General features: G+C 57.4%; 3 protein-coding genes across 3 annotated transcripts; 2 read left to right on the top strand and 1 right to left on the bottom strand.

The window, feature by feature from the left end:
* Positions 1-4,731: 4,731 nt before the first annotated feature.
* LOC130581524 (steroid 17-alpha-hydroxylase/17,20 lyase) lies at positions 4,732-8,107 on the bottom strand. Its single transcript, XM_057379675.1, has 8 exons — positions 7,717-8,107; positions 7,128-7,266; positions 6,425-6,654; positions 6,131-6,217; positions 5,831-6,040; positions 5,417-5,586; positions 5,229-5,332; positions 4,732-5,000 (listed from the first exon to the last, which is right to left on the bottom strand). Exons 1-8 carry the CDS (start codon positions 8,056-8,058, stop codon positions 4,732-4,734), a joined length of 1,551 nt encoding a protein of 516 aa, XP_057235658.1. The 5' UTR covers positions 8,059-8,107.
* An 834-nt stretch (positions 8,108-8,941) lies between these two features.
* BORCS7 (BLOC-1 related complex subunit 7) lies at positions 8,942-12,352 on the top strand. The gene is made up of 5 exons (XM_057379663.1): positions 8,942-9,222; positions 9,637-9,699; positions 10,139-10,182; positions 10,576-10,596; positions 11,021-12,352. Exons 1-5 carry the CDS (start codon positions 9,082-9,084, stop codon positions 11,070-11,072), a joined length of 321 nt encoding a protein of 106 aa, XP_057235646.1. The 5' UTR covers positions 8,942-9,081; the 3' UTR covers positions 11,073-12,352.
* A 378-nt stretch (positions 12,353-12,730) lies between these two features.
* On the top strand, positions 12,731-17,224 carry AS3MT (arsenite methyltransferase). Its single transcript, XM_057379687.1, has 11 exons — positions 12,731-12,865; positions 13,188-13,228; positions 13,722-13,849; positions 13,955-14,105; positions 14,177-14,313; positions 14,606-14,675; positions 14,911-14,992; positions 15,079-15,210; positions 15,306-15,448; positions 15,836-15,970; positions 16,806-17,224. Exons 1-11 carry the CDS (start codon positions 12,757-12,759, stop codon positions 16,902-16,904), a joined length of 1,227 nt encoding a protein of 408 aa, XP_057235670.1. The 5' UTR covers positions 12,731-12,756; the 3' UTR covers positions 16,905-17,224.
* Positions 17,225-20,306: the final 3,082 nt, after the last annotated feature.

Here is a 20,306-nt window from a genome sequence, read left to right as displayed (position 1 = left end):
TGTATGTGTATCATTTTGTGAGTTAAGAACAAGATTTGTCTTTGGTTTGTGGATTTGTTTTGTTGTTCTGCCTAGAGGTGTGTTGGCACTGTGCTGGCTGCAGAGCAAGGGAAGTGGTGCTTATTCCAGCATTTTACCTGCATGTTTGAGGTACCTGTTACCTTACAAGGTTTGGAAGAATCTCACTCCTTTGCCCCTCACAGCCCTTCTCTTCCCTCAGAATAGCTGATAAAGACAGCTCTTCAGGTTGTGTCTTAGGCTGCTCTTAACAATGAAGGACTTTGATTTGGATTCAAGAGACCTCATTCCTGGATGCCTGGAGCCTGGATACCTGGATTACTGGTAACAGAGGCTGTGTGTGCCCCAGAGCCTGGCTGCCTGGGGACCGGTCACTTCCAGCTGTGTACCGTGGCCACATATATCTTTTGAGAAGAGAATTGTCATCCCCAGGAATTCCATACTTACTGGCACCTGGTTTTGCTCCTCGCACCAAAGAGGAAGCTCAAAAAGCACATCAGTATGTAAGGAATGGGGTTTACTGCTGTTTACTATAAGGCCCTTTGCCATTGGGAGACCCTTTGCCAACATTTCTGTTGGCATAAGACAGAAATCTCCATATTTGCTTTCCAGCCATCCTACTGAGCACAGGGGAATCCTCTGGACATSGAGGTAAGTACCAGTAAGTTGAGCTGATGTTTCTAATTTTAAAACATCAGGAAGAAGCAGTGGTGTGCCTCTGACTCCTGGAGGGTTTTTTGGCATTTAGAGACAAATGGGGCACAAACCATGTCTCTTCAGCTCACAAATGCCTGAGGAGGAGCAGAACTGTTAGTGGCTCTCGGTGCTTTAGTCTTTTAGACTGCAACCAAGGGGAGAAGGAGTGGTGCAGGGCAGGACCTGGGGTAGTTGAGCTCCTTGGACACACCCTTGCTGGTGCCTCTTCAGGCAGGCAGAGGAATCCCAAAGCTCCAGCTTTGTAGCTTTAGAAAGGTGCTTGATCCTCACACCTGTGTATCCCTGTGTAGGAAGCCAGTATGGCCCAAAGAGAGCTCTTCTCCAGATGCACACTGCAAAATCCTGGATTTATGAGGACACGGGCAGATGTGCATCTCCAACACCACAGTACCAAAACCCACCCATCCATTCCCAGCTATGAGGGGTGARTGTTTTATTGGGAGTCATGAATACATTGTTTCAAAACTGAGTTGTGGTAATGCAGTAGGTTTGACGGCAAATTGGTGTCAATCTACTGCTCAACATCCTGCTTTACAGTGTGCTCCAGGTGTTGCTGCCAATGCTCCTTGAACTCTTATTTTTGCTGGAATCCATGGCAGTGCWGAGCTGCTTACATGTAATGTTTTTGGCCACTGAAGTAGGCTCTGAGTGCAGGGACTCAGCAGGTGTCCTGGTGGGCTGGGGTTGTGTTGCCTGGGGACAGGTGAAGGTCACACTGTGGTGGCTCAGTGAGAGTGCCCCCTGAGCACAACGGGGGCTCCTGGGATCAGTGGGTACTGCAGCATCTCCTTGGTGTTCCCAAGGAGAACACCAAGCTCTCCGATGATGCAAACACCTCGTCTGGGAGCACTGGTGTGATCTTCCTGCAGCATATCATTGCATGTTTGTACAACCCTGTGGATGGGTGTTGGCTGAAGATGGAGGAGGGAATTGTGTCTTGGTGCTTGCTGGCAGCGTGCTCTCAGAGCTTTGCCTACCTGACTGGAGGCTAAGGAAAGCTGAGGTGCAGTTAAGCCTCTGTGTTTGTCACACAGTCATCAAAACTTTCCTGGGGCAGGAAGCCTGGAGAGAAGCAAAATCAGTAGGCTCCACTGACAACATGAGGCTGTTGTGGGTGACGGGAGCTTTGGGTTCCCTGGGTACCCCTCACTACTCGGGGATGTGGGTCAGTGGTGAGAGCCTGGGCTGTGCTTGTTCCTGCCCCGCACAGCCCGGGCTCCCACAGCCATGTCCCCTCTGGTTCATGCCCTGGCTGGGCTCATGCCAGCCTGACCTGGTCCCAGCAGAGTTTGGCAGGGAGCTGGGGCACAGTTCAGCTCCGGTGAATAAACTCCCATTGCTGTCCTGAATGAGTGGTTCTCCCCGAAGGCTGCTGCTTCCTGGCCCTCCACTACCACCTGTGCAACAAATCCAGGGAGGCTTTTGCCCCTGTTTTTTCTTCTTTGGTTTATATAGGAGATGCTTGGACCAGGCCGGAATGGGAGGCAAAACAGGCAGCCCCTGGCTGAGACAAGCCCCATAGCATCCCACAGCGGGCAGCCTGGGAAGGCCAGGATGAGTTGCCTCTGTCAGGGCTGGTTCCCCCCATCCTGACAGCACAGATCTGTTTTTATCAGATGGGACGGGTGCCCACAGCGGGGCTGTYGCGACGGTGGTGCAAGCACTGCAGTCTCTGTGCCGGGGCGGGTCACAGGCTGCCGGCTTCTTTCTCGGTTTGTTTTCGGCCAGCAAACAGCTGTGTCCTGAGGTCTGTGCTTACTCAGCCCTCCTGGCACCATGCCCGCTGCAGAGCCCGCAGGTATTCCAAGCGTCTCCTGCTCCTCCTGGGCTGGCCCTCACTCTCCAGCACAGTCCAGGGTCAGCCGGTGCCTGGTGCAAAGTGAAGCCTTCTCAAACTTGGAGGGTTTCTGAGCTGAGCCCTGTGGCACAGCTGGGTCAGCCAAGTGCTGGGGGGTGGCTGGACCCCCCCAAAATGAATTTTTTGCAAAAGGCTCAGGCTTGYTCTGCCCAGCACCCTCAGGAAGATGCATGTCTGCCTCATGGTGTATCCAAGAAAGTGTGGGAACAACTGTGAATGAAAAAACTTCATTCATTCCATTGTCACCAACTCCTCCCTTGCAGACCCCCTTTGCTTCAGGGAGCTGGGGCCAGTGGCCCAGGTGAAGCTCTCTGGTGGAGCGGGGGTTTTGGGCACAGCAGCACAGCCCCAGAGCAGCTGTCAGAACAGAAATACCAGCCTGGTGATTCAGCAGTGCCTCTGCCTGCTTCCAGAGCAGGGAGCAGCCATGCCAGGGGCTGTTTACTAGCTCACGAAGTGCCAGGCAGCTGGTGCTGGGCACTGAATCCCCCCAGCAGTATCTTCTGGGGGGGAGGTGGGCTGGGCAGGGGRCAAGAAACCCTGCAGCAGGGTTGAGTTTGGGGTGCTGGGATCTGCAGCACGTGCTGGTCCCTGGGCCCAGGACAGCACATGCCAGCCCTGGCAAAGGGGGAAGGTGGAGTGCAAGCAGCTGGAGGCTTTTTCCAGCCTAGAAAGATCCCTGGTTCAAAGGTTTCTATTTCTGCCCAAGGTGCATGCTGGCTTTTTGCACTTGTGTGGGTGCCTCAGCAACCAGTGARGTGTTGGCCCCATGTTGACTCTGGCAATGAGAAAATCCTTTCCCTTACCAAGAGCAAAATCTAATGCCTTGGCAAAGKGGTGCAATGGTGCTGGAGGTCCTGTTGATGCTCCTGGAGGCATCACAATGCTGAGAAGACTGGAGCAGAGTCTCCTTGCCAATGTTTCCTGCCAGTGACAGGATCTGAGGCAGGAGAAGGACTGCTGGCATGGAGGTGCCAATCCCCAGGGAAGCCCAGAGCATCATGTTTAGCCAAATTTTCCCAAAGCTGGTTGTGAGTCCCATTCCTCTTCACCCACCCAGCTTCAGTGTGTCCTAGCAGAAGCRGAGGGATCGGAAACCCAGATGGTAAGTGTGTGATGGAAAGAGGCAGGGAAGCAGGAAGATGTGTGGGGCTGAGCCCCTAGAAGCCATCAGAGATTCTGTGCAGCAGCAGTAGGGCTGGGCTCCTGCTGTGCTCCCTCTGCCCTGCTTTTGGTGGGTCAGCTGCTCAAATCAGCCTGAGGATTGCCCTTGGCAGGCATGTGCCTGGCAGTTCTTACTCCAGATCCTCCCTACAGCCTCCAGGAAAATGGAGCCCCCAGGAAAATGAACTGGGAGGAGGGAGGATGCTCTTGGTGCTGTGCTATGCTGCAAACATTGCCTTCATCATCATCCTCATGCCACAGGCTGACAGGACCCATTTGGTATCAGATGCTGATGTTGAAGGAGCTGTGTGAAAGCCAAGTGCTGGGGCTTTGAAAGAACTCATACACACTGAGCAGGAGGTTCCGTGGTGGGCAGGTTTATRTCTGTTTTCCTGCCTGCTAGCAAGAGAGAGGGCAGAGGGCAATAGAAARGGGGGGAAAATGGGGGGATGTGCAGGGCTGGGGTATCACATTGTGTGGGGGCTCTATGGGGCTTTCCCTTCTGCCTTGGCCGCTTTCCCTCCAGGGGCCCTGAGCCATAGCTGTGCAGCTATTTAGTTAAATATTAAGAGGTCAAGTAATAGAGAACCAGAAACCTAATTACACGCTGCCCTCCATGGCACAGTAGTTTCTGGCGAAAGCAAAGCAAACACGGCCCCTTGCGTTACRGGAAGGTTGTGCTGCTGCTGGAGCCATGGCCAAAATCCAGACAGTGARTGCTCGGGACAGTGAGCAGGCAGGAGCTGCCACGCTGCTGCAGAGAGGCTGTGGCCTCCCAACTCAGCCCAGTGCTCACAGCAAGGTGTGGGGCCACCGTACACCTCACACCTACCCCTGCCCTCCATCTCCTACCCAAAAATAGCCAGAGCCGTGCTGTGTTGGGAATAGCTTTATGTGGGTAACTCCCCACCCATGGGGCAGCCTCTGTGGTCCCATCCCCACCCCCATCGCCCCAGATCCAGGGCTCCTCCCCATCATGAGGCCACTCTCCAGGCCTCCCTCAGCCTGGCCTTCACCTGAAACTTCTGCACCTGCAGCACAACACCAAACTTGCCCTCCAGCGAGGGCAGGGGCTGGTCCTCGGGGCACTCGAGTGTGAACCTCTGCAGCACCCAGGCCAGGAAGAGGAAGAGCTCCATCTTGGCCAGGACTTTTCCCAGGCAGACACGGATCCCGGCTCCAAAGGGGAGGTAGCTGGGTGAGGGTGAGTGGATGTGCTGGCCCCGCTCATCCAGGAAGCGGCCTGCGAGGGCAAGGGGCACCACTGGCATTAATCCCTTCTGCCTGAGACCTGCTTAAGTTCATCACATGTGTGGGAGCTGCAGGAGCAGAGAGGGTGGGAATGCCCCAGATGGGTGGGAGCAGGATCCAACCTCMCAGCACCAAGCCCCCCTGCCAGGGCTCAGCCTCTCCTGCTGCACCCACCCTGCCATCCCCCGGCCCAGGAGAGGATGGGGATCACACAACCCACCAGGATTGAACTCCTCAGGTTTGTCCCACTCCTTCTCGTCGTGGTGCACAGACCAGAGGTTGATGATGACCCTGGCACCCTTGGGGATGGAGTATTCCCCGATGCTGCAAGGCAGACACAGAGTGAGGCAGTTGCTCCYTCTCCACGGTTTCTGCTCAGGAGCTGTATGTGCCCCAGGGGGGTCTCACCTGGTGTCGGCAAGGGACACATGKGGGATGAGCAGGGGAGACACGGGCCGGATGCGCAGCACTTCACTGATGGTGGCCTCCAGGTAGGGCAGCAGTGGGCGGTCACTGAGGTGTGGGTGACGCACCAAGCCGATCTTGTGGTCCATTTCCTCCTGGATCTTCCTCTGGATCTGGGAGGGGAGCAAACACCAGTGTGGGAGCCCAGGGAGAGGGGTGCCCTGTGCGCAGTGGGGTGCACCCAGCATCATCAGCATGTCCTGTCAGGTTGTGTGGGGCAGAAGTGCCCACAGCTAGATCCTGCTTATCTGCAGATCCTGACTTCTCTTTTGGCACCTGCCTTCCCCAAAACTCCTCATGACATCCATGAGGTGGTGGAGGGAACCCAAGCCCCCCACTGTGGGGTGTAGACCCTACCTCAGGGTAGTGGAGCAGATAGAGCACAGCCCACTTGAGCACAGTTGTGGTGGTCTCCACACCGGCCCCAAAGATATCCCCCACTGTCATGAGGAGGTGGTCATCAGTCAGCTCCAGCCCTGGCTCCAGAGGGCTGCTGTTCTTAGCATTGAGCCTCACTTGCAAGAGGGCATCCATGAGGTCCTTCACGGTGTCTCCACAGAAAGCTTCCTGCYGAGAGACACGCGTGAGCCAGGCCCTGCTGGGCACAGTGCCCATCACCTCAGCTCCATCAGCTCCCTGTCCTGGCCCTGCTGGCACCTTGTGTTCAGTGAATTTCTGCTGGAGCAGCTGGTCCCGGACCTGGAGGCATTTCTTCAGCAGGGCTAGATCCTTGTTGGGAAATATCTGAGGGAGAAAAGCCATATTACAACAAGCTCCAGCCCAGCCCGTGCAAGCCCCTAGGTGGTCGCTCTGTGCCCATCCGGGTACTGGCTCTTGTGGGCCACCAGGGCAAAGACCCTCCTAACTTAGGGGAGCTCGTACAGGACACATTGCAGCTCCGTCCCCTCATGTGAGATGAGAGGAACAGGCAGTGCCCACGTCCCTGCTCACCTGGAGCCAGGGGAAGATGTCCACCAAGCTCTCCTTGGCCACAGTGTCCACGATACCCTGGCTGTACTCCAGCATGGCCTCGAACTCGGGGTCCCCGCGCCGGTACGAGGAGTTGAAGCAGAGAGAGCAGACCACGTTGGTGACAGCCCGTGTGAGCTCAGGGGCCATGTCCAGGGCCGTGTCCTGCGCAGCGCTGAGCGTCTCACACAGGGACGCGGCCTCCCGGCAGACTGGGACAGGGAGAGGAAGGCCAGGGGGTGATGAAGGGGGCAGATGGGGGCTGGAAGGATGGGTTCCCTGTTCATTCAGGATGTGCAGCCTGCAGAGCGCACCCCCCTGCCAGGGCTGGACCCTGCGGGGCTGGGATGGGCAGAAKGGACAATGCTGGGTGCTGAGGAGGAGGAGCAGAGAGGATGGAGACGTGCAAGGATGTCCTCCTGGGTGGAGCAGGGAGCTGGCTCCACGCCTCGATTTCCCCATCTGTGAGTGAGGTGAACTGAAGTTCAGGGTGGAAAACACATGGAGCGGTGTTGGTAAAGTACAGGGGACAGAAGGAGAGGGACAGAGCTCCTGCATGGCAAGCTGAGGGGACAACGCGGGGGTTGGGCTGAGCCCAGGGAATCAGGGCACGTCGGAAGAAAAAGACAAGCGTGGGAGGGAACCAGAGCTGGGAGGGAGCCTGGGGCTGGTGGGAGGCACTTACTGATCCTCTCGAGGGCGAGGGAGCCCTCCCCGAACATGGAGAGGGCAGTGTGCACCAGCTTGCGCTGGAACTTCCAGAGGGGCCCGTAGCTGGCGAAGGCGATGTCCTTGCCCCCGCGGGACAGCAGGTCCGTGGTCACCTGAGGGACAGACAGTTCCAGGGTCACCCCACGGCAGCACACGGCCGTAGGGGATGGATGATCATCTCACCCCATCCCAGGAATTGTCCGGGGGGCTGGGGGTTAGTGCAGRCCGGCAAAGCACAGGACATGAGCTTTGCTTTCCCCCTGCCAAGGACTGATAAAGAGCTTTAGGGACAGATGCCAGGGTTAGGGGCTCCAGGATGCCCAGTGAATTTAAGGGGTGCAGGGAGCCTGAATTCACATCCCCGTGCCCAGGGATGCAGCCAGCTGCAGGAAAACAGGCAGCTTTGGGCTGGAGGATGCACAGGGCTCACCCTGGGGAACGGGGTATGGAGGGGCTGCCCTGCCCCCGGCGTGCTGCGGCCAGGTTGGGGAGGGGACACGGACCCTGCTGRGTGCCTTTTTGGGAGCGCCCCCGCCTCACCCCACGCCACAGTGGGAAGGGACCCCCAAACCCCGACTCACAGTGCGGGGCCGTCCGGCGAASTCTTTGCCCTTCTTCAGCAGCACCTCCCTGGCGTGCCGGTAGCTGTTGACCACCACCACGTAGTGGGAGCCCATCCACAGGGCGTACAGGCTGCCGTAGTGTCCCTGCAGGCGCCACAGCCGCAGGTGGAGCTGGCGGTGCCCGGCCAGCTGCAGCAGGCTCCCCACCAGCGGCAGGGCCGGCAGGCTCCGTGGGCGCCCCAGACCCGTCGCTGTGGCCATGGGCAGGGTGTCCCGCCGGCGAGCCAGCCGCCAGGTGCAGAGCAGGGCCAGGGCCAGCAGCAGGGCACCCAGCAGCGGCATGGCGGGGCCGGCTGAGGGGCTGCGGCGCGCGGGGGGCCCTTATAGCGGCTCTGGGGTCGTCTCCTTGACTCTGAGGCGGGCTCGGCTCCTTATCGGGGGGAAAGGAGGGGGGAGCCGGGCGCTGGGCCCGTGGCCAGCTCTGCAGCTGTGGGCACATGGCGGGGGGCGAGGGCAGCGGGGCCACGGCCACCCTGGCTGGCCATGGGGGAGCCGCTTCCATTGCGCTGGGGGCCAGGGGATGCCCAGGGTCGGATCTGTCCTTGGGCTTCCATCCCCAGGGCCCTGTGGTGGGCCAGGGGTGCGGGGACAGCTGAGCCCTCGACGTCTGTCCTGGTGCATTGAGCACAGCTGGGAGGATCTGGTGGAGCACTGATTCCATCCTCGGCCTGGGAGCGCCTCGACAGACCCGGGGGGGGATGGGCAGCACGGGGCTGGGGCACTGGGCAGCACTGGAAATGCTGAGAAACCCTGAACATCCCTGATAAGACACGGGGAGACACGGGCAGCACTTGACATGTTGGGCAGTCCTCGGCAATGCTGGTGAGCGCTGGTCAGCCCAACCCCTCGTACCACTGGTCAGCCCTGGGTAGTACAGGGGAAGCACTTGCCAGTGTTGAGAAACCCTGATCAGTGCTGGCCAGTGCTGGTCATCCCTGGGCAGTGCTAAGAAACCCTGGTCAGTGCTGGTCAGTGCTGGTCATCCCTGGGCAGTGCTAAGAAACCCTGGTCAGTGCTGGTCATCCCTGGGCAGTGCTAAGAAACCCTGGTCAGTGCTGGTCATCCCTGGGCAGTGCTGAGAAACCCTGGGCAGTGCTGGTCATCTCTGGGCAGTGCTGAGAAACTCTGATCAGCGCTGTCAGTGCTGGGCTGTAGTGTGTCCGTGCCCGAGGCAATGAGGTGTTCTGGGGGACAGAAGCCCCTCCCTGTAGCGCCCCCGGCCGCCGGGGGCGCTGCGCCTTCCAAACCCTTCAGGCCCCCGGTGCTCGCCGTAGCGGCTCCCGGGTATGGGCGGGGCGGGGTAAGATGGCGGCGGGGGGCGCGGCGGACGCCCAGGCGCGCTTTGGACACTCGGTGAAGGGGCTCCTGACCGAGAAAGTGACGAGCTGCGGCACCGACGTGATCGCTCTCACCAAGCAGGTGCTGAAGGGCTCCCGTAGCGCCGAGGTGAGCGGTGGGTGCCGGCGTTTGGCCGGTTACAGGGCCATGGCGAGCCCCGCCGGAGCGGAGCGGGGCGTTGGGAGCGGGCTGCGGTGCAGTGCATGCTGGGAGCTGTAGTTTGAGGCGGGGACATATCTCCGTGCATGGACGGGGACAKCGGGACCGGGATGCGGGCACGGCTGGGCAGCGCCTCGGGACTCCGGCTGTGGCAGGCGGAAGGGTGACTGCCAACTCTCCAGGGTGACGGGCGGGAATGGTGCCTCAGGTGCTCCCCATAGATACGCTCTCACGGCACCGCGGTGATCCCTGCACGGTGTCACCCCATGTGTCACCCCTTGTGTCACCCTGCCAGCCGTCACGGGGGCCTCAGGAGATGCAAAGCTGCAGTATCTCAGCCTGCTCTGTGCGTTTGTGTTTTAGCTCCTGGGTCAAGCTGCGAGAAACATGGTGATGCAAGAAGATGCCATCTTGCACTCGGAAGATGTAAGCTGTGTTCTTCTGCTCGAGCAGCAGTGTTTCTAGGGACAGGAGGAGAGGAGGGTGGTAATAACAGTTTACAGCCGTGTTACTGGAGCTGTGGAGTGAAATACATAATTTCAGGCAGCACAGAATAATTTAATGCTTCCTCAAACCCTTAYGTGCTGTTGGACTCCCAGCATCCTGCAACCTGGCCAGGCCTCAAGCTGTGCTCTTTCTGACAGAAGGGTCAAGGGACTGTGGGCTGAAACAGAGCACTTGTGTCTCTGCCTATCACTGGGAAAAAAAAGGGAAGTGTGCCACTGCTGACAGATAACGGCAGGGGTGTTTTGCAGGCAGTGCACTCTCCTGCAGGGGTGGCTGTGCTGGAGGAACTCCCCGGGGCATTAGGACAGCTTGCACTGTGATTTCTGCAGGCGTTCATTCTTTGTTTTGTTCTCCACAGAGTTTAAGAAAAATGGCCATAATAACTACTCATCTACAGTACCAGTAAGTAGGTGTTCTCTCTTGGGGGTTGAGTGGATCCCTCAGTCCTTCTCTGTTCTCCTTAAAGACTTTGCATGAAACTGGCTCAAACTGATCCCTCTTTTTCAGTTCTTCAAAGCTGAGCAGGACGTGGAGCTGGAATTTTTCAGCCCTCTTCAGGCTGTTTTGTGGGAACTGAGATTTTTGCCTCCTGTTTGCCATGCACCAYATCTCCCATGAGTGTGTGCAATGCACCTGGGGCTAAGAGGGAGAAGCCAGTGCTGCTGTTGTCCTCCAGGACTTAATCCAGAAATACCCTGGAGTTCTGACTTCTTGAGCSCTTGTTTGACATAACATAAACCCTGACTGAGATTTTGTTTTTCTAATGATCTTTTTGTCTCTCTTTTTCTCATCTAGGCAAGAAGCAATTCAAAAGAAGTAAGTTCTGGGAGGACGTAGGGAACACATGTGTGGGAGTGGAAAGGGGAAGGTGGTGGAGGCAGATGGGGGAAGCAGARGGAAAAGGTTTTTGCAGCTAACATTGGGGCAGATGCTGGCCCAGCAGSATAACACTTCAGTACTCTGAAGAGATGGGATTAATACCAAAACTTTTTTTTGTTTCACTGATGTGATAGAGCCTGTAAGGCTGCTTGTGAGAGGAGGTGGGGATGGTGGGAGCAGGGTGGGTACAGCAGAGTGCACAAAGTGAGGTTTGCTTTGTGGGGACACAGAAGAGAGTAGGGGAACCCAGGGTTTCTCAGTGCTGTAGTATCAGCTCTAGAGCTGCTGTGGTCCCTTGGGCACAGGCAGCMCAGCACAGTTTAGCAGATCTCACTGTGAATCTCCTCTTGCTTGGTGCCAGCGTGGAGCGCTCGTCAAACCTTCAGGACCAGCTGAGTCACTTGTTGAAATGAAGGGGAGCTGAAGGCACAAGGACATCTCGACTGGCACTGAGGAAGTGAAGGATCCTCTCCCCTCCAGCCCCCAGGGCTCAGAACTGTGTCTGGATGATGCTGAATGTCAGCTGGGATACATGCAGAGTCTGTGTTTGTTTGGGCATGTGGTCCCCCTCTCATGCACCTACATCCACACCTCTGCTCCAGAATGCTCACCCACACACCTGCACCTGGCTGTAACAAATGTCCTGAAATTTTTTCTTCTCCCAACAGTTCCTATGCATCTACTTACTTCCCTTGTAGCGTGAGGTGCTCAGCCCACAGCAGCACCCCGGCAAGAAATGCAGAGTGGAGGCATAGGGTTTAAAAGCAGGTGCCTGCAGTTTGCCCCGGTCTGTATTTAGCCAGAGGTGGCACAGAATGCAGTTTTTTTTAGGGCATTTTAATCAGTGTGAGCTGCAAGTGCCTGGGTGGGTGAGAGGTGCTTCAGKGTAGGCTGAGGTGCCACTCCCAGCACAGAATTTCTGAAACCAGGAATCTGGGCACGCGCATCTGCCAGTGGCCCAGCTGGGTGTGGTTTGGCCAGCATCCTCCTCAGAGGTTATCTAATTTTCCACTCTGCCAGAGTTTGGAACATCATCCCTTTGCCGGGCCATGTGTGCTGCATTCGGCCTTCAACTGCATTCCTTTTCCTGGGCTGCTGCTCCAGCTGCAGCTCTTGATGAAGCAGCCTTGGCTGTGGTGTGTGTATCTGGTTGGGAAGGTATCCAAAGGCCTGTCTAGGAGCCAGGCAGGGGGGCATCACAAGCTCAGTGCTCAGTTCTACACTGCTCTGTTGAAGACTAGTGACCTGTTCACATCCAGGCCCAGGTTATAAATACTGTGTCTTGTTTCTGGTGAGTCACTTATCTGAAGCACTTGGAGTGCACGGGAAGCACTTGTTTCGCCGAGTGTGCTTTTCACCAGCTGATAGGGGCAGGCAGGCTGAGAGTTGACACTGGCCTGCCATTTTCCTGTTGGAATGCTGCTGGGGTCTGGCTCCTAGGCTGGATTTCACYGTCCCTGCCAGGGCCACTGCCTGTTTAGACTTCACCTAATGGCACACAGCTTCTGCATCCCCATTACTGTGCCACTGTTAGCCCAGGGGCCACAGCAAGTATTTTTGCCTTGGGTGACACTCATCCCCAGTTTTGCAGATGCACTTTGGGAATGAGAGTTTTCCCTGTGACTTCCTTCCTGGGAATAAAAGCTGTCCTGAACACGCTAAACTGCAGCAGTCTTGGATTCCATTGTTGGTGGTCCTTGTGCATTGGGGAGACTTTGGGATGGTGGGTMTCTGCCCCACAGTGTTCCCCATTGTGCTTCAGCTCAGAGGGCTCTGCAGAGTGCCTTTGCAGGTGCCTCATCCATTCCAAGGTCCTGTCYGCTGCAGAGGCTACAGCAGTCCTGTGGCATTAAATTTGTGTCTCCCTGCATTTGGGGCAAGCAGGAGCAGGGTTTCACCATGGAGGTGCAGAGCTGTTGGGGAGCAGGCAGCAGGGTGKGTTTGGGGGGTGTGGGTACAGCAGGAAGATGGCAGTGTGCCCACCACAGGAGCAGGGCCAGCAGCCCTCGCTGTGCCCGTGTCCCGGCAGGGCTATGTGCCAGGGGCCTAGGCGGGCAGGAACCGGGTTGGGGCGGAAGCCAGGCCCTGCTGTGTGGGATGCCGGGACAGCTCAGGGTGTTGGGGAGGAGCGTGGCCCKGGCTGGGCAGAGTCCGGCTGAGGCRCTGCAGCTGGAGGCAGTAAGGCAGCCCAGGGCCTCTGCCGGGTGTCCTGGGACTACGCTCGGGGCCAAGGGTTCTCTGCAAAGCAGGGGAGGGAGGATTTACCCTACAGGGATATTTTGGAGGCTCGTCTCTCCAGGGCAGTTGGAATGGGTTTCTTTGGGGTGGGGGGATGTTGTCAGGTGCCCCCAGGAGCATCCTACTAGATGTCTCAGGGTTCTTGTGGGGCAGAGCAAAAGTATCTGGGGGAAGAAGGGGATTCAGAGTATCTGCTCTAGTATCTGGGGGAAGAAGGGGATTCAGAGCCCTTGGGAGGACCTGCTGTTGGTGCCCATCTCTGTGGTGTCAGCCCCACATTCCCGTTGCAGTGGCCACTCCCTGCAGAATGCAGATCCACCAGGAGGTGCAGGTGAGGGGCGTGGRCAGGAACTGGTGGAGGGATGGGGCATTTGGGCAGGGGGATTGTGTCTGGGCTGTGTCAGGGTTCCTGCTGCCATTAGAGGATGAGCTTGTTTTGGGGCCCTGATGAAAACACCAGGTGTGGTTGGCAGCTTTGCATCTGTTGCCCACAGGGATGGGGGCTGAGCAACCCGGCGTTGCTCTGCCCTTGTTCCCTGTGCCCTTCTTGGCCACGGAAACAGTGGCTGCAGCCTGCAAAGTTAYTGCAAATGGAATTAAATTCTGTCCTGCACAAACACATCTGTATGTGTGAACAAAGAGAGCTGGGGAGGATGGGGGTAAGGGAATGCCTGATGTTAGCATAGTTTTTGGCTGGGTGGAAATGAGAGTGCCAGTGCCAGAGGACATGTGGGTGTGTGCAGGCATGGCCTCCGTGTTTTGGAGCATGGGGAACTACCAGGGCACAACTTGCCACAGCTCAGTGGCCTCTGTCCTCATCTCAGGATTACTATGGCAGAGAGCTGCAGAAGTCGGAGGACCTCAAAACCAATGCTTGCACTACCTCAGCCAGGCCCCATTSCAAGGTGGTGAGAGATGCTCTGGAGCGTGTCCATGAGGAGGTGGTGGCCAGGTAAACCTTGGGGTCTCCTCCACTGCCACATCCCCATGGGCTGCAGCTGCCTGGATGGCCATGCCATGGGGCACCCCTGCCCAGCTCAGCCCAGCATCCATCCAGGTACTATGGCTGTGGTCTGGTGATCCCTGAGTGCCTGTCGTCRTGCCGGATCCTGGACCTGGGCAGCGGCAGCGGCAGGGACTGCTACGTGCTGAGCCAGCTGGTTGGRGAGCAGGGCCATGTCACCGGGATAGATATGACTGAGGGCCAGGTACYGCACAGAGCTGGGGCACCCCCTCATCCTCCCAGCAGCACCCCACATCATTTCCTTCCTCCTGACAGGTTGAGGTGGCGAAGAAGCACATTGCCTACCACATGGATAAGTTTGGCTACCGAAAGCCAAACGTGGAGTTTGTCCATGGTTACATGGAGAAACTGGCTGATGCTGGGCTGGCTGACGAGAGCTACGATATTGTCATGTAGGTGCTGTGCAGGGTGCTGTCACCCCAGTCCTGCTGTTTCTTGGGGCTGTAGGCTGGGTCTTCATCCCAAGGGGTCGCCTGCTTCAGATGCACATGTTGGGAAAAGGGAAATCCCAAGGCAGAATCTGGACTAGAGTCTGGGAATATAAACTKTCCTTTTCATGGTCAAATTGGTGTTTCCAAGTCCTGTGTGAAGCGATGGGATGCACAGCAGCTAGTGCATGTGCAGCAGCTGGTGGTGCTAAGTGTGGAAGAAGGTGCAAATAAGCCTCCATCTCCTCCTCCACAGCTCCAACTGCGTGATCAACCTCACCCCTGACAAGAGGGCTGTGATGCGGGAGGCCTTTCRTGTGTTGAAGGTGATGCTGGGCTGGTGCCCATGGCAGCAAAGTGGGTGTGGGGTGGCCCTGTTGTTGGGGTGCCACTGAGAAGCAGCAAATGGGATCCAGCAAGGCAGGGATGCAGGATGGGGTCAGGGAARGGCATCTCTGCTGAGGGTTCCAAGAAAGTTAGGATTAGGGGGTTCCCAGTTCTCCCTGCCCYTTTTGTCCCTTTGCTTCTTGAGGTSTCCCTTYACTCCTTGCTGCCCTCCAGCCYGGGGGAGAGATGTACTTCAGTGACATCTACGCCAGCCAGCGCCTGAGCGAGACCGTGCAGAAGCACCGGGTGCTGTGGGGTGCGTAGGGCTGTGGGATGGGAGTGACATGGCATGGGGGTGCTGGACCTTTGCCTCCATCCCCCAYGTCTGTGGTCTTGTGCCAGGAGAATGCCTGGCAGGAGCCCTGTACTGGAGAGACCTGTACAGCATTGCTGAAGAGGTGGGGTTCAGCCCCCCGTGCCTGGTCACCGCCAGCCCCATCACYATTGGCAACAAGGAGCTGCAGGACATCATCGGTGAGGGTCCAGCCAGGGAGTGGCAGCTGTGGGGAGCTCTGCTGGGCTCCCAGCCCTGGTGTTCAGTGCCCAACACACCAACCTCTCCCTTGTAGGCGACTGCCGCTTTGTTTCTGCAACTTTCCGCCTGTTCAAGGTGCCGAGTGGCAGCCGGACCGGGCCAGGACAGGTCATCTACAATGGTGGCATTGTGGGGCATGAACGAGAGCTGGTGTTTGATGCCAACTTCACCTTCAAGGTGCGGGGAGGCATGCTGGGGCTCCGTAGGGAAGGGTTAAAGYTGATGAAGCAGCTACTCAGCAGCATCCTCTGTGATCTGGGGGCAAGTTTTGGTGGAGAGGTGATGGGTGGGAGCAGAGGGGCTGTGTAAACCCAGGASAGTGCAAAGGGGCAGAAAGGGGAGACAGATCCATTCATTGCACTGTGGTAAAAGTAGAAGCAGGATATCCATGGTGGCTWCCCAGAATGGTTTGAAGCCTGATGCTTGGGTTTTGTGGGTGTTTCTCCAGGTTTTGTGCCAAGATGTGCCCCTACTTTCACTCTCCCCATCATCTGGCTGGGTGGCTGGAGTCCCCTGGGACACATATGCAGGACCCCAGGTCTGTGACTGTTCCTCTACCCCCAGGAAGGAGAGGTGGTGGACGTGGATGCTGAAATGGCTGCGATCCTTCAGAGCTCCAGGTTTGCAGAGGAGTTTCTGATTCGAGCTGAGGGGACCAACACCACAGCACTGCAGGGCTGCTGTTGCAAGRGAGCGAAGGTTGGTACAAGGTAGTTCTGTGGCTGGGTTAAGGAACAGGGACATGGGTGTCTCATGCCATCAGAGTCACCCTGGGGTATCAGAGGGGCTGTGGCATGATACCAAAACACTTGAGTCCTTCTGGGCTGGGCACGATTTAATGGGACCCTGAGAGTGGTGCCTGAATCTGGACAAACTGTACCCCCAGCCAAGTTGGAGCCCTCCAAAGAGGGGTCTGCTCTAACCACCCCAACATGTCCCTGGTGAGTGGTGGGGCTGATASCTGGACTTCCCTGAGGTCTCCCAAGTAGAGTTATCCTTCCCCTGTGGGGATGGCTGTGCACAGCCTGCCCCAGGGAGATGATGGCTCATCCACACAGCATCTTCCTGCCAATTGCTCTCCCAGCTGCTGAGGGAAGAGCATGTTGGCCCTGGCTGCCAACCCTGACCCTGCAGCACAAAGCATTCTATCTGCTGGAAGCCTTTTTCTTCTCCTTGGTGGTCCCTCCAGCCCATAGATGGGTCAGGAGAGACAAGGGAGATAAGAGTCTGCAGCTGTGTATCCCTGAAATACAGCCTTGTACTTGGGGAGGGGAGATTTCCTCAGGTCTCTGTCCAAGCAGGAGGCATTTCTAAGATAAAAGCAGAGCCAAAGTCCCAGGCAAGCTCTTGGCCTCTTCCTTGCTGCAGAGAAAAGCAGCTGGAGTAACCTGGGAGCTGCCCCCCATGTTAGCTAAGGCGGTGCCCTTGGGTTGCTCTGCTGGCAAGGATTCAGCCAGGGGCAAATGCCACTTTCTCAGGTGGCTCTTGCTTCCCACTGACCTGATCCTGCCCCGGGTTTTGTTCTCCCCTCCAGGAGAAGATCTGTGATCCCTTCCAGCTGCTGGAGCAGCTGGCAGCCCCAGGTCCTGCCTGTTGTCCTGGTGGCACCTGTGTTCCCCCAGGGTGCTGCTGAGTGGTGAGTGGTGCCTCTGCACTGTCAGAAGCCAGCAGGAAGAGAGGATGTGGCCCCGGTGACATTTTCTCCCAGAGAGCAAATACATGTCTGAGCTCAAAGGCTGTGTGCTTGTGGCTGTGGGGTGCTTTGCTTCCCTGACAGGGCTGGTGGGGCAGGTTGTGTCTGGTTAGAGTGAGCACCCCTCCTCTGGGGTCTCTCACCGTGGGGCTGGCAGTGGCTGTGTGGTTTGGGCACACAGACAGGGACAGTCTCTGTCTCACTTGCAGCCCTGCAGCCTGTTCCAGGAGATGGGGATTGCTCTCTCTTTCCATGTGCAGTGCCACTGAGGTTTCTGCTTTTCCCCAGACTCCATCTACTTGGAAAGCCCTGAGTCCTCTGAAACATTGCACCTGTGGAGTTTTRCAGGGAAATACAGCAATTCTGGAAAAGCAGAAACATGTCTGGCTGTATCCCACAGCCGGCAAAGAGCAAGGTGCAGGGGCTTTTGAGGCTGTGGTGGGAGGTCGTGGGATGCATTTCTGCTGCCCAGCATGAATCCCACACAGCCAGGCTCATGGAAGCTCTTTGGGAAAGGCTGCGGGCTGCTGAACAGCTAAACTTAGAAATGAGGGACCATTTCCACCCCTCTTCACACTCTGATTTTCCAGGAGGGACCAAATTTCCCCTCTCTGCCATTTAAACAACATCTTGATGTGGCATGGGGGAAGTTGAGAAGCAAACAATAAAATTTGAGTTCAAAAAGAAACATGGGCCAGTGCCAAGGATGTTCTGCAGTAGCTGAGGAGAGTCCAGGTGATCAGGAGGTAWGTCCAGAACACCTGGAATGAAAAGGATGAGTGTYAGATAACATCCAAATGTCACACAGTGATGGGAAATCCAGAAACAGACGTATCAGCCCAGAATGCTTAATCTGCCCAGCAAAATAGGGCAGCAATCAAGTATTAATTTAGAGATTAAACTTATAAAAAATGCCCATAAACATGGTTTCTTGGAAAGTCTCCTTGCCAGCCCATCCTTTTGGCTTTGGATTAGCCTATGAGTGTGACCTACAGGATGTACAAAAATTTGTAAATTGTTGGGTTTAGAGCTATATTAAGATTAGAAGAAAAGAATCCTTGGTATTATCTAGAGTCATCAGGCAGGTATTAGCTGGCTTCAGGTAGAGATCCCTGGCAAGCCAGCCTTGGGGTCAGCTGTGATCCAGTAAGTGAGAGGAAACTAAAATTTTATGGAATGACCTCACTGAAGGGACMTTGGGAAGAAGCAGTTGTTTAATCCCCACCTCCCCCAGCCCTCTCCCTAGATTACTTACAAAGACTTCATCCAAGCGCCCAACCAGCTCATCCTAGGAGGTTTGCAGCAATTAGCTCCYGCTATCAAAGAGAGCCTTCCCAGTGAGAACGGAAGAGCAGGTGGGGCATGGGGTCCTATCTGCAAATCCCTTCATTAAAAAGACATGAGTCCCTGGCATGGCCTTTCAACTTGCCAGGGAAGAGCTGCACCCACAGTGAGGTCCCCRCTCTGTGCATACAGAAAAAGGCCACAGTTTAATTGCCACTGCATTTGCATAGCACTGTGTTTTTTCCAAATTCTCAGCATGTCAGGGAGGAAGCAGCTAAGAGGACTTGACTTTGATGTGGAGCATTGGAAGTCCTCACCAGGGTGTGGATATCTGCCTGGCTTTGCTTAGGCTTGCACAGCCTTGGGATTTTCAGCCCCCAGTGTATGAAAAGAGAAGGTTCTTGCAGTCCCATTCCATGTAAGGAACCCCAACATAACCTGTACAAGACCCCAGTCTTGATGTTTTAGTTATTGTAGAGATGGTTCAAATCCTTTTCTCCTAGTGTGAAATTCTGCTGCATTGGTGTCCTCCCTCAGCACGTGGGGAGGGTATTTGTGATGGCAGCAGCCAGAAATTGTGATCGTCTGATTCACCCCGAGGGGAAAGGGAAGGGATTCCTGGGCCCCTCTTTTCTGTGGTTAGCAGGGTTTTGCTGTGGCTCAGGGATACCTGTCACCTCCCTGGGAGAGCAGGCCTGTGGAACTCCCTCAGGATGAGCTGAATGAGATTTGGGACCAGGCAAGATTTGTGACTACAGCCCCCAGAGTCCCCAGAGACTGTCCCTGCTCTGCTCCACATCATAACAGGTTGTCCTGCACAGTTTATTCTTCCATTTTCCAGGCRCTTAGATAGAAGAGAATCTGTTTTACCTCTTCTAAAAGAGTGACAGCCACCACAAGCCACACCGGCTGCTCCCACAACTGTCCATCTCTGGCTGTCCAGGATGCTGAACTGTTTCCTGGCTCCTTCATAACTGACGGACACGGAGCGATGGGGCAGTGTGTAGGGTGTCCGTCGCCCCAGCTGGGACTGGGGCACAGCAGCCGAGGCCTTGGAAAGAGCCGGGCTCTCAGGACGGCGGGATTTGGCACACGGTAATTTACAGTTTTCCTGAATCGGAACTTTCGGCATCCATGCGCTGGGGATGAGCGGAGCGAGGCAACGCGGGCGGCTTTGGACATCCCCGGGTGGGAGCTCCAAACCCCGGCCCCGCTCRCCCCACGCCTCGGCACGGGGCGGCGCGGCAGAGCAGAGGTGACGGAGTAGCGCGATCCCTCCGTTCTGTATTTATCGGTAATTCCGCTCTCAGGTTCGATACATCCGAGGAGCTGTCGGTGTGCCCGGGGGCCGTAGTGCGACGGCTCGATTTCTGATCGCCGCACGGTACTGCACCGACGGCGGCTCGGGGCCGAACGGGGAACGGGCACGGCTGAGAGAGCCAGCCCCCACCGCGGCAGATCCCTGCGTGAGGCACCGGGACGCGCCCCGTCGGGCCGGGCCTGTGAGGCGCAGCGGGGCCGCCAGAGGGCACTGCGCGACCGCCGACCGGTGCGGCACGACGACGCGTGGCGGCGCTCCTGGGCCGCTGAAGAGGGCGAGCGGCGCCGCGGGTCCGAAGATAGCGGCGGCCGCCGCGGGCCGGGCGAGAGCGGCGAGGGGAGCGGGGAGAGCGGGATGGCCCGGCCCGTTCGGCCGCATCGTGCCCCGGCGGCCCCGGCACCGCTCCCGCCGAGCGCCGCGCGCGCCGGCCGCACCGCGCCCCCATTGGTCGCGCCCCTCCTAAGGCTCCACCCCCTCAGCCCCGAGTGCCGCCGCCATTGGTCGCGGCTTCGCTGCCGGCCCCGCCTCCGCACGCCCGGCGTACACACCGGAGTCACGCGCCCCCGGGGCTGGGGAGCGGGCGGGGCGCAGCGGGGGCGTGGCCTGGCGCTCATTGGGGAGGAGGCGGGCGCTGATTGGCGGCGCCGGGCTGAGGCTCCTCCCCCTCGCGGCGGGCGGGGCGGGGCGGGGCGGGCGCGGGTAGAGGCGGCGCTGGTCGGCCCGGCCCGGCAGTCGCC

Source organism: Malurus melanocephalus, unplaced genomic scaffold, assembly GCF_030028575.1.
Source record: "Malurus melanocephalus ecotype Western Australia unplaced genomic scaffold, MMel_1.1 scaffold_12, whole genome shotgun sequence".
Lineage (NCBI taxonomy): Eukaryota > Metazoa > Chordata > Aves > Passeriformes > Maluridae > Malurus > Malurus melanocephalus.
This window is presented reverse-complemented; position numbering and strand designations above follow the sequence as displayed.

Bases quoted from the DNA above. Each gene is read 5' to 3' on its own strand.
- BORCS7 (XM_057379663.1), top strand. From the start codon at position 9,082: ATGGCGGCGGGGGGCGCGGCGGACGCCCAGGCGCGCTTTGGACACTCG. The intron at 9,223-9,636 runs GTGAGCGGTGGG...TTTGTGTTTTAG, and splicing joins AGGGCTCCCGTAGCGCCGAG to CTCCTGGGTCAAGCTGCGAG. The intron at 10,183-10,575 runs GTAAGTAGGTGT...TTTCTCATCTAG, and splicing joins ACTACTCATCTACAGTACCA to GCAAGAAGCAATTCAAAAGA.